We start from the raw sequence: 12,340 nt of genomic DNA, 5'->3' as shown, positions 1-12,340 counted from the left end.
TCACCAATTGAAAACGTCTGGTCAATGGTGGCCGAGCAACTGGCTAGTCACAATACGCCAGTCACTACTCTTGATGAACTGTGGTATCGTGTTGAAGCTGCATGGGCACCTCTACCTGTACACGGCATCCAAGCTCTGTTTGACTTGATGCCCAGGCGTATCAGAGCCGTTTTTACGACCAGAGGTAGTTGTTCTGGGTATTGATTTCTCACTATCTATGCACCCAAATTGTGTGAAAATGCAATCACATGTCAGTTCTAGTATAATATATTTGTCCAAAGAATATCCGTTTACCATCTGCAATTCTTATTGGTGTAGCAATTTTAATGGCCAGTAGTGTAAATTCGTGACTGAATTTCTTAACATTGTATATAGATTTAAGTGTTACGAACTATTTTCTGAAAGTATTTGTCTGGAGTGTAGCAGTGTATACAAGTGAAACGTGTACGATAAACTGTTCACACAAGAAAATAATAGAAGCTTTTGGCATCTGGTGTTACAAAAGAATGCTGAAGATTAGATGCGCAGATCAAGCAACTAATGAGCAGGTACTAAACAGAATTGGGGAGATAAGGAATTAGTGGCACAACTTGGCCAAAAGAAGGGCTCGCTTGATAGAACACATTCTGAGACATCAAGGGAACACTACTGTAGTTCTGGAGGGAAGTTTGAGGCGTAAAAATCGTAGAGGGAGATCAAGAGATGAATATCGTAAGCTCATTCAGAAGGACATCAAACCAGCCTTCAGACTGAAGACCACAACAGCAGCAACAACACCAGTAACAATTTTACCATCATCTCTGAGACCTTTATTTGGTGTGGTTTTAGTTTAGGAGCACTGAGAACTAATTCGGCTCCATCAGTAAATACTTGCGAGTGAATCCGCAGAGCAGCACCTGCCGTGCTTTGACCGGCGCCGCGCACATCGCCAGCAGTTCGGCGGTCCCAGCCACGGACGCCACTCTTAACTTGGCTCGACACGACGGAAGCTCCGAGAAAACGAAAATAAGTCAAGTTTCAACATACATAGGTACCGAAAATCTTTCGTAGTCTGCGAAACTGATATTGGTACACTATTGTAGCCTCTGTCACACTGTGTGTTTTGGCTTCCGGATAGAGTCGTGCTGTATTAAAACTGCAGTTTGGTGCTTCTGGTAGAGCAATTACATTGTGCAGTAAATGGTAGGGTTACCCGTATGACGGCTAGGGAAAGAAAAATTAATGTGTAAGAGAGGAAGTGTAGGCCGACGACTTCTCTTTGTCTGCTGTCTGTTTTGCACGTAATTAGAACTGCACGCACCTCAGTTTTAGTCCATTCTTTATTTTATATCCTTACACAATATAAATTACGTTTTATGATTAATAAAAATTGGTTGATAACACAACTTCTCCACTTTCATTTTGTTGTTGTGGTCTTCAGTCCACAGACTGATTTGATGCACCTCTCCATGCTACCCTATCCTGTGCAAGTTTCTTATTCTCGAAGTACCTACTTTAGCCTACATCCTTCCGAATCTCCTTAGTGTATTCATCTCTTGGTCTCCCTCTACGATTTTTACCCTCCACGCTGCCCTCCAGTAGTAAACTGGTGATCCCTTGATGCCTCAGAACATGTCCTACCAACCGATCCTTTCTTCTAGTCAACTTGAGCCACAAATTCCTCTCCTCCCCAATTCTATTCAGTAACTCCTCAATGGTTAAGCAATCTATCCATCTAATCTTCAGCATTCTTCTGCAGCACCACATTTCGAAATCTTCTATTCTCTTCTTGTCCAAACTATTTACCGTCCATGTTTCACTTCCATACATGGCTACACGTCATACAAATACTTTCAGGAAATACTTTCTGACACTTAAATCTATACTCGATGTTAACAAATTTCTCTTCTTCAGAAACGCTTTCCTTACCATTGCCAGACCCTCTCTACTTCGACCATCATCAGTTGTTTTGCTCCCTAGATAGGAAAACTCCTTTACTACTTTAAGTGTCTTATTTCCTAATCTGATTCCCTCAGCATCACCCGATTTAATTCTCCTCCATTCCATTATCCTCGTTTCGCTTTTGTTGATGTTAACCTTATATCCTCCTTTCAAGACACTGTCCATTCCATTCAACTGTTCTTCCAGGTCCTTTGCTGTCTCTGACAGAATTACAATGTCATCGGCGAACCTCAAAGTTTTTATTTCTTCTCGATGGATTTTAATTCCTACTCCAAATTTTTCCTTTACCGCTTGCTTAATATTCAGATTGAATAACATCGGGGAGAGGCTACAACCCTGTCTCACTCTCTTCCCAACCACTGCCTCCCTTTCGTGTCCCTCGACTCTCATAACTGCCATCTGGTTTCTGTACAAATTGTAAATAGTCTTTCGCTCCCTGTATTTTACCCCTACCACCTTTAGAATTTGAAAGAGAGTCTTCCAGTCAACATTGTCAAAGGCTTTCTGTAAGTATACAAATGCTAGAAACGTAGGTTAGCCTTTCCTTAATCTATCTTCTGAGATAAGTCGTAGGCTCAGTTTTCTCTCACGTGTTCAATACTTCTGAGCAATCCAATCTTATCTTCCTCAAGGTCGACTTCTACCAGTTTTTCCAGTCGTCTGTAAAGAATTCATGTAAGTATTTTGCAGCCGTCTCTTATTAAACTAATAGTTTGGTAATTATCGCATCTGTCAACATCTTCTTTCTTTGGGATTGGAATTATTATATTCTTCGTGAAGTATGACGGTATTTCGCCTGTCTCATACTTATTGCTCACCAGTCGGTAAAATTTTGTCAGGGTTGGCTCTCCCGAGGCTACCAGTAGTTGTGTACTCCCGGAGCCTTGTTTCGACTCAAGTCTTTTCGTGCTCTGTCAATCTCGTCCCGCAGTATTGTATCTCCATTTCATCTCCATCTATGTCCTCTTCCATTTCTATAATATTGCCCTCCAATACATCGCCCTGTATAGACCCTCTATATACTCCTTCCAGCTTTCTGCTTTCCCTTCTTAGCTTAGAACTGGTTTTCCATCTGAGCTCTTGATATTCATACAAGTGGCTCTCTTTTCTCCAAACGTATCTCTAATTTTTCTGTAGGCATTATCTATCTTACTCCTAGCGATATGCGCCTCTACTTCCTTACATTTGTCCTCTAGCCACTCCTGCTTAGACATTTTGCACTTCCTGTCGACCTCATTTCTGAGACGTTTATATTCCGTTTTGCCTGGTTCAATTACTGCATTTTTATATTTTTCCTTTCCTCACTTACATTCAGTATCTCTTCCGTTACCGAAGGATTTCTAGTAGCCCTCGTCCATTTACCTACTTGATCCTCTGTTGGCTGCACTATTTCACCTCTCAAAGATACCCATTCTTCTTCTTATACTTGTACTTTTATGTAACCAAAGCAATTACTTTTGATTCAAGTACAGTTTACACGCACAAACATATTTGTTATTTTGTTCAAATGGCTTTGAGCACTATGGGACTTAACATCTGAGGCCATCAGTCCCCTAGAACTTAGAACTACTTAAACCTAACTAACCTAAGGACATCACACACAGCCATGCCTGAGGCAGGATTCGAACCTGCGACCGTAGGAGCAGCGCGGTTCCGAACTGTAGCGCCTAGAACCACTCGACCACAACGGTCGGCTGCTATTTTGTAATCAACAGAATGTTGATCAACATGATAAATGGCAAGAGTTTCCTTATATTACTAATAAATGCCAAAGTCGTTTATGAACAAAAAAACATGTTTTATGTAAGTTCGGCGAAATATTGAAGCGATGTTTGATGTTTTGTTTGATTTTTTTTACTTTATCTTTTCTTTGTTTTTGAGGAAATTGCGTTTTCTAGCACTACGTGATATAACTGTATTGTTTTCCTTATCCCCTTGTCTGACGTTATAAATAAAAAAATTTAGAATAAAAATCTGAGTTAAACAGCGAAATTTTCAATTTTGCTACAGATACTGTTTATTTTAACTAACAGATAGGAAGTTAACAACGCAGAACAAAAATGTCCTTAGGTTGCGAGACCACCTATGCATCCTCTCTCTGTTTCTAGACAGTTCAGGATTTCTGGTTTCTAGGGAAATCTAATAAGTCAGTGAAGGCATACACAAACAAATCGATCGTTACGAGGTAATGCCTTACAGGTATGCGACATACCTAACACACAGGTAACGCAGGTACGACCTTAACCGACCAAAGCTATTAGGAAAACTACAGGAGGCTACAGTTACTTAGTGTGATAGTCTAGGGGTAGCCTACCGTAGTTTTACGAGTCTACTTGCTGATTATATGCAGGGTGATTTTGTTAAATGGCGACATGCTGCAGGGTACCAGCCCCAGCAGGATAAGGAGAAAAAGAGCCTCATTTGGACATAAGGCCGAAAATTTGTTGCAGACTACCTTTAGGAGGGCAATATCATCAACCAGTTGTGGGCTACGGATAATCCCGATGGTGCTATGATAGGAAACGATCAGCACTGATTAAACTTCACTGTATGGGCAGGGATTATAGGGGAATGCGTCATGGGATCAGTCACCCTTCCACAAGACCTTACGGGCGACTGGTATCTGTACATTCTGCTGCAACAAATGCCTTTGGTGGCACACAGGGATTGTGGCTACTACATGACGGTGCTCCAGCTCACTACCCTGTTGAGTGTGGACCTGAGACAGCAGTACAGACAGAAAATTGTCACTTGCCTTGGACGTTCTTGTGAGTGATTTAGGTTACTGAAACCTACACTGCAAAGATCTTCAAGCGGGCGTACCCCTCTCGGAACGCATTTCTGGACCTAAGTCCATTAGCCGTATGACCTTTTCAGCTTTGTCATATCCCAGCACAGTTTCCCTACACCAATTATTTTTTCTTTTGGTTTCGTTGTTATCTGCACAGCACTATCAGCAGGACGTTAACGATTATATGGGTTTAGTGGTTTTTTTTTTTTTTTTTTTTTTTTTTTTTTTTTTTTTTTTTTTTTTGTCAACCTTTATAGCAGAGTTCAAAGAGAGGAAATCTCTCTGGGTGGGATGGATGTCCAGTTCCAAGAGGTTGTTTATTTTCCTCAAATTGAGGAGACTCATCTGCTGGCGTAGCAACTTACTACATTTAGTCAAGTGGCGTAGCAACTTATTACATATAGTCAAGTGGTTTATTTTTCTATTAACACACTCGTTTATTGAGATGTCAGACTGCAACTGATTAAAGAATGTAAGATTCGTTTAATAATCATTAGGAAGACCTTTATCAGACATTCTTTCACTGCGACGCAGTGTGCTACCTACTGGCTACTTGTCCTACATCATAAATTATCGACACTTTGAAGTAATTCACTATCAATCAAGAGCCATTTACCCTATAGTACAAGATACAAATACCAATGAGTAACTTTTTCTTGCTCTTCACTGAAATTCCTATAACTTAATTCTTTGATACAGAGACAGGCAGTCTCTGTTCAATGCTTTCTCCAATGAATATTGAAAACAGCTAGATAGGTTGGAGATGCAAAGTGTGCACCAGAGCCTGTCACCAGCTTCTCGGGCTTGGCGTGTCTACAGGTGCTGCTCACGAGCATTCACTGCATTCCAGCTGCTCGGATTACTCACTGAATCTCTAGTCTCTCTTGATCAGCCCCTCTCTGAGGTTTTATTCCGTTCTACATTGATTATGGGTACACATAGCCATCTCTGCTACGTGTGTCGGGGATTTTCTCTTCGATGCTTTCCTCGACACGTGATCGTCTTTACGTTCAACTATCATTCTAAAGTGTACTCGACATCCTTCCCTTATTCACGCTGGACAGTACCGCAGCATTCCGTCGAGACCGACCCTCGGCGCTGCTGGCAAGGTATCAAATGTAGTGCTGGCAGGTACGTTTGACCACATTTTGTACGGCCTTGACAGCATCGTATGCGCTCAGAGATTCCTACAGTACACGCTCCACTTGGAAATACCACCAAGTATACACCTAGATGAACAGTGCAGCAGAGGCACACACCGTCCGTACTGCGAATCGAATGTGGGCCACAGCACATCCACGTGCTGCATAGACCTAGACGAATAATTTTTGCCCGTGTGGACAGGCTGTGGCGTGCCCGCAGGCCGGTGCTGGAGATGGGCTACTTCAGCGACCCCCGCGACCTGGAGCTGGTGGTGGCGGGCGTCCGGCTGGCGGAGCGCGTGGCCGGCGGCGGCGCGCTGCGCCGGCTGGCGGCGCGCGTGCTGCCGCTCGCGGTGCCCGCCTGCTCGCGCCTGCCCGCCGGCTCGGACGCCCACTGGCGCTGCGCCGCGCGCCACCTCTCCTTCACCATCTACCACCAGTGCTGCACGGCGGCCATGGGGCCGCGAGGCGTGCTCGACGAGCGCCTGCGCGTGCGCGGCGTCGCGGCGCTGCGCGTCGTCGACGCCTCCGCCATGCCGCTCATTCCCTCCGGCCACACCAACGTGCCGGTCATCGCCCTGGCCGAGCGCGCCGCGGACCTCATCGCGGAGGACCACCGGTGCGCCTAGCCGGCAGCAGGTCTGCGGCCGGCCCCCGTCGCCCGCTTCACCGTCCACTGTGCGACTCCTTCACACATTTCCTTTGTCTCCTTTACTGCTTCCAACGACACCGACGACGTATCGTCTGTGACAATCGCACAGATGCCAATAACGCTAGATGCCACACACCGTCACAAGAAGATCTCTATTACTTAGTGTATTACAAAATACAGTATACGAGGTGAGACACACTGGCAGATTACAACTCTGTGTCGGACGGAGGCTGAATCGGGACCTTCGCTTTTCGCGGCCAAGTGGTCTACCGATTGAGCTACCGCAGCACGACGTAAGGCCGGTTCGCACTAGGGCTGCTGCGCGTCAAAACCTCGCGGCAGCGGCATCGTTGCCATGGAAACGGCGTCACGGGCACGGCGCGGCGGGCTCTGCCTCGCGGTTTGGCCGTGCCGAACCGCTTCCGCTTCCGCTGCCGCTGCCGCTGCCGCGAGCCGCGCTGCCGGTCCGCGCCGCCAATCACAGAAGGCGCTGCGCGTGACGTCAGGTACGGAAGCCCGGGCCACACAAACTTTCGTCGAACCGCTGGCGCGAACGCGGCGGCAGCTATGAAATAGTTATCATCCGATTCCGAGGAAACTATTCGGTACAAAAATTTGATTCTTGGGCATATTACAGCCAGATATCTTTTCTCAATAAAGGACCGAATTTCTTTCCGTTATTCATCGTGGTTACTTGCTGTATCGCATTTACGCAAACCTTTACACGAAATTTTAATGTGTGTGCAGAGATAAAAAGGCATTGCGTGGACTTTGCGTAAAGTTCATTTTAAATAATACATTATTGCGTATGAAATTTAATCAACATATGGAAATTGTTTTTAAAGTTGAGAGCAGATCGATAGCTACCACCGTTCTCGAGATATTGAATGATATGTCGGGGGTCGGGCGCGGGTTGCTCGCGACGCGACCGATACTTGTGTACTGCTCGTCGTAAACCATGTGGTTGTATAAACCGCAAATTTCGTAAACAGTTCAAGAAATCGAAACGTGTTTTTTGCCAACGATAACTTGTAAAAAGTCATGTATTTCGTCTCATGATAAATATCCAAAATCTGTTTATCTACCGAGATACGAAAGTAACTACAGTTTTTCAGAAAGGATATATGAATTTTTTACACGGCATTTAATAGCATGTGAAATGAGAATTTAAACCGAAACTAATTTCCATGTTTCGCAGGAGAGGAGCTGTGAAGTTTAAATTTTGAAAAGTAGGAGATGGGATATTGGCAGAAGTAAAGCTGTGAAGAGGGAACGTGCGTCATGCTCGCGTGGCTCCGTAGGTAGAGTGCTTTGCCCAGGAAAGGGAAAGGTTCCGAGTTCGAGTCTCGGTCCGGCACACGGTTTGCCTGGAGTGATTTAGGGAAATCACGGAAAACCTAAACCAGGATGGCCAGACGCGGGATTGAACCGAATGCGAGTCCACTGCGCCACCTCGCTCGGTGAATATTTCATTCTGGAGGTGTGTGAGAAACTTTATGACACCAATAACTGATGTGCAGCCATCACATAACCGTCATTCAAGCAATATTGACGATATTCAGACCAGTTATCAATAGTGTGATTATTGCCAAACATGTTTCGGGATAACATTATCCCATTTTCAACTGCTTAAAAAGTTTTTATGCCAATACGCCTCGTCACAACTTAACAGTTGCAAACTGGATCTCGTGAACGATGCATGCTCCGTCTTGTGATGTTTTATGTTTATGGTTTGAGTTGAAAATGCACGTGTCCAGCTTGTTTCCAACTTGCGACGAGGCCTAATGGCATTAAGCTCCTGAAAAATGGGATAATGTTGTTCCGAAACATGTTTGGCAATAATCACACGATTGACAACTGGGCTGAATATTCGCAATATTGCGTTGAAGACACCGGCTTTTTGATTACCCAGGCTTTTGTTTTTCAAACAGCAGTCTTGTCCACTTGTAAGTAGTTCCCTCTGGCAGCTATGCACCGGCGGAGTCGTCGTATCCAGTCTTGGTAGCACCTGTGAAAGACTTCAACTGGTACAGCCTTCAACATGTCGATGTCGTTCTTTTTAATGTTCTCCAGAGTCCCAAAATGACTTCCTTCTGAGAGATTTTTTCATTTCGGGAAAATAAAAGAGTCACGGACTCAGATCAGGTGAACAGGAGGGCTGTGAAACAACAGTAATATTTTCTAAGGTCAAATACTCCATGATGGAAGCGGCCGTGTGACACGGGGCGTTGTCATGGTGCAGCGTCCACTTGTTGCAGTGTCCAGTCTCACTTGAGTCACCTTGAGGCTCAAGAAGCCTTTCAACGACATCTTTGATAAAACACTTGGTTGACAGTTTGCCCTGGAGCAACAAATTCTTCATGCACGACACGTCTACTGCCAAAAAAACAAATCAGTATTGTTTTGATGTTTGATTTGCTCAATCCAACTTTTTTTCGGTCGAGGAGATGGCTCAGTTTGTCTAAGAATCGTATTAAAAAATCCAGGATTCACCACCTGTGATCACCTTCGTGATCATTGGTAACCCTCTCAAGACTGTACCTGTGCTCAGTTGTGAGGTTTGTTGCCACAATTTTGGCACAAATCTATCGAATATGCAAATCTTCGGTCAAAATTTCATGTACGGTGAAAGCGTGAGTTTAACAGGTCACCCATCATCCTTATTGTTAAACAGCAAGCACACGTTGAACGTTTTCGTTGGTTTTTGAAGCTGAAGATCTCCCTGAGCGAGGTTCATCTTCAACGTGTTCTCGGCCTTCCAAACAGGATTTGTGTCAGCGAAAAACTTGTGCTTTTGCAAGAAATGTTCCCCCACAGACCTGTTTCAACTTTTCAAAGGTCACACTCGTGGATTTCCCAAGCACACGAGATCTTATAACGTTGGTCTAAATTCCGCTGCTCCAGTTTAATAACGCACAACAAAAGCGTGACTTCATTGATGGCGCTCACAAAAATAACGTGATGGCAGTACGGAGCTGAAACTCGGACTGAGGGATGAACAGAGCGGTCTGCACAAGCAGAACACAGCGCTGTCAGATCGCTCTCAGTGCTGTCAGTCTCATCACAATATGAGTCGTGTAAGAAAAGTAATAAGTATCGGGACACCTAATAGTGGACATTAATATCGGGTCTGTCCACACCTCACCTTTATGACAGCTTGAACTCTGTTGGGTGACTGGCTGCCTGTGCATCAACGGTAACCCACTCTTCCTCAAACGCCGGAACTGGAGAAGGTAGTGATGTTGGAAGCTAAGGTCTGCAACGAAGTGGACATTCTGACTGATCGCAAAGCTGTTCCATTGGGTTCAATGTGGGACTGGGTAGGCCAGTCCGTTCTAGGAATGTTTCTGTTCACAAGCGAGTGCCTCAGACCCGCTTTGCGACAGTACGCAGTGCCATACCGATCCAACCGTCGTGTCGCAGCTGTTCCTCCGATAACGTTCTCCAGGTGTTCGCCAGGCCCATACCCCAACATCAGATTGTCACGTGTAGCGGGATTCACAAGTCCAGTGTAGGCGCTCTTTACGTGATCCCAAGTGTCGCCTAGCACTCATCACAGAAACGCTTCCCACGCACAGGCAGTGTCTTAGCTCAAGTGCTGGCAGCACTTTGAATCTCACAAATTGCACCTTCCGCTGATTTCAAGTGACCTCTTTACAACCGCCCTCCGCGTGCTCGACAGCCTGTGTGCGCCACCGGTACATGAGGCCTGCCTGGTCTTCGTTTCGCTTTGGTCGTCCCTTTGCGTTTCTACTTCACACCCACTTCTACAGCAGACTTGGGCAGCTTTAGAAGGGTTGAAATTTCGCTATTGGATTTGTTAGTAGCAGTGATCAAATGACTAGTCCACGTTCCAAGTCACCGGGCTACTCTTACGGACCCAGTCTGCTACTATTGCTTCTGTTTCATATTGACGTGTTCGGCTCTCGCGACATCTAGTGGTCAATTCAGCGTTACATAGGACTGTGCGTATGCTGTTCATACAACCGTGTTTTAACATTGTGATCTGGTACTATACGCCGACAGACATGCTCTGGGTCAGATTTTGGATATTTTGGCAAGTTACTGATAGCAACGGCTTTGTGGTAGTTAAGACTGTCTTATGTTTAGGAATCAACTACATTGGAAGTATGAACAGAAGAGGATTGTTGCTCAATCGAAACCGTTTATCTAGTTGCTATTGGGATCTACTGCGACGTGGACTTTACATTTTTTAACTGATACCGCTACATTTATGTGGAGCATAGATTTTCCAAGAAATAAATGGTCTTTACTGCCTAACTTTTCATTTTAGAACTCTGAGAATAATAAATTGCAGGAACGCAGCATCAGTCACATGACATGTTAACGTAACTACAGTGAAGCTGCACATTTCGTGCTCTTGCTCATGTTCACGTTACGCGAGTACATCTCACGTTAGGACTAAAACCTGAACGATAACACCCGAAAGCACCACTCGTTTTCCCTTGGACTCGCATTCGGAAGGAAGACGATTCCAAATCGCGTCCGGCCATCCTGATGAAGGTTTTCCGTCGTTTCCCTTAATCGCTTCAGCCAAACGTCAAGGGCTCGACCGACTTCTCTCCCATCCATCGCTAATCCGGGCTTGCGCTCCCTCTGTAATGACCTCATTGCCAACGGGACGTTAAATACTGTTCTCCTCCTCGTTTGCCACATGACACACTGCACTTTCTCCAAGACTCACATTAGCAAAATTAACAGAAAAATATATTATTTTAAATAAGTTAAATTATACCTCTTTATAGCAAAACTATGAAATTTTAAGTCACCGCACTCAATATTTTTACATACTTCTCAGTGTAAATGATGTATTTTGAAGCACTTGCGAAACACACATGAATACTGAAATTCGAAATTCTACTTTGTAATAATGTAATTCTCTAGTAATAAATAATTTATTTCTTACATTTGTCTGAGCTGTCATTCAACTTTTCTGTCCGTTCTCTTCCTCGTTCGCTGCTCTACATAGCTAGAATATTTGCAAAAGAAAAAGAGCCCATGGATCAAAAGGTAGTCTCAGTCTAACACTACTTATTGTACGGGTATTATGCCCTTGGCTTCCTTAGGTCTACCAACTCGCTTACCCAGACAATTATACAGGGAAACTTAATGTTTAGCCTGGAATTCGAATCGCGGCTCCATCACTTCTTTTACGAATCACGTCACTTACAGCGTCGTGAACAAACCTAAGTGTGTCGACTACTGAACCCTGACATTTCTCACGAAGCCATCGTACCACTTCTCACACTATATTTATGCTGTCACAAGTAATACCGGGGAAACTGAGGAGCAGAATTCTCTGCACTGCTACTATCGTGATTAAACAAAGGCAATTTCGCCGCATAAAAAACGTTGCACCTCTCGAGTGAATAGCTTCATAACAAACAAGGTTCTTATTTTCAGCCGGCCGCGGTGGTCTCGCGGTTCTAGGTGCGCAATCCGGAACCGTCAGACCTCTACGGTCGCAGGTTCGAATCCTGCCTCGGGCATGGATGTGTGTGATGTCCTTAGGTCAGTTAGGTTTAAGTAGCTCTAAGTTCTAGGGGACTGATGACCACAGCAGTTGAGTCCCATAGTGCTCAGAGCCATTTGAACCATCTTATTTTCACTCCTCCCCCCCCCCCCCCCCACACACACACCATTCAACCAGCTATGATATTTTCATGAATAACTAGCTCCGATATTTTTATGAATAACTTAGCATCAACCGTTAGGCTCTAGAATTAGCAAATCCTAACAGTATCGGACTTTATCGAAAACTTCAGAGGTTGCAAAATTTTTAATAAGAAACAG

The 12,340-nt window shown here is 44.6% G+C and overlaps 1 protein-coding gene across 1 annotated transcript in view; it reads left to right on the top strand.

Moving 5' to 3' along the window:
• LOC126285278 (uncharacterized GMC-type oxidoreductase Mb1310-like) overlaps positions 1-11,980 on the top strand; it is a 51,226-nt gene extending 39,246 nt beyond the window's left edge. The window contains exon 8 of the mRNA XM_049984567.1: positions 6,095-11,980. Coding sequence (XP_049840524.1) covers positions 6,095-6,503 — 409 coding nt within the window. The 3' untranslated portion in view covers positions 6,504-11,980. The remainder of the gene's footprint in view (positions 1-6,094) is intronic.
• The last annotated feature ends 360 nt before the right edge of the window (positions 11,981-12,340 follow it).

Source organism: Schistocerca gregaria, chromosome 8, assembly GCF_023897955.1.
Source record: "Schistocerca gregaria isolate iqSchGreg1 chromosome 8, iqSchGreg1.2, whole genome shotgun sequence".
NCBI lineage: Eukaryota > Metazoa > Arthropoda > Insecta > Orthoptera > Acrididae > Schistocerca > Schistocerca gregaria.
This window is presented reverse-complemented; position numbering and strand designations above follow the sequence as displayed.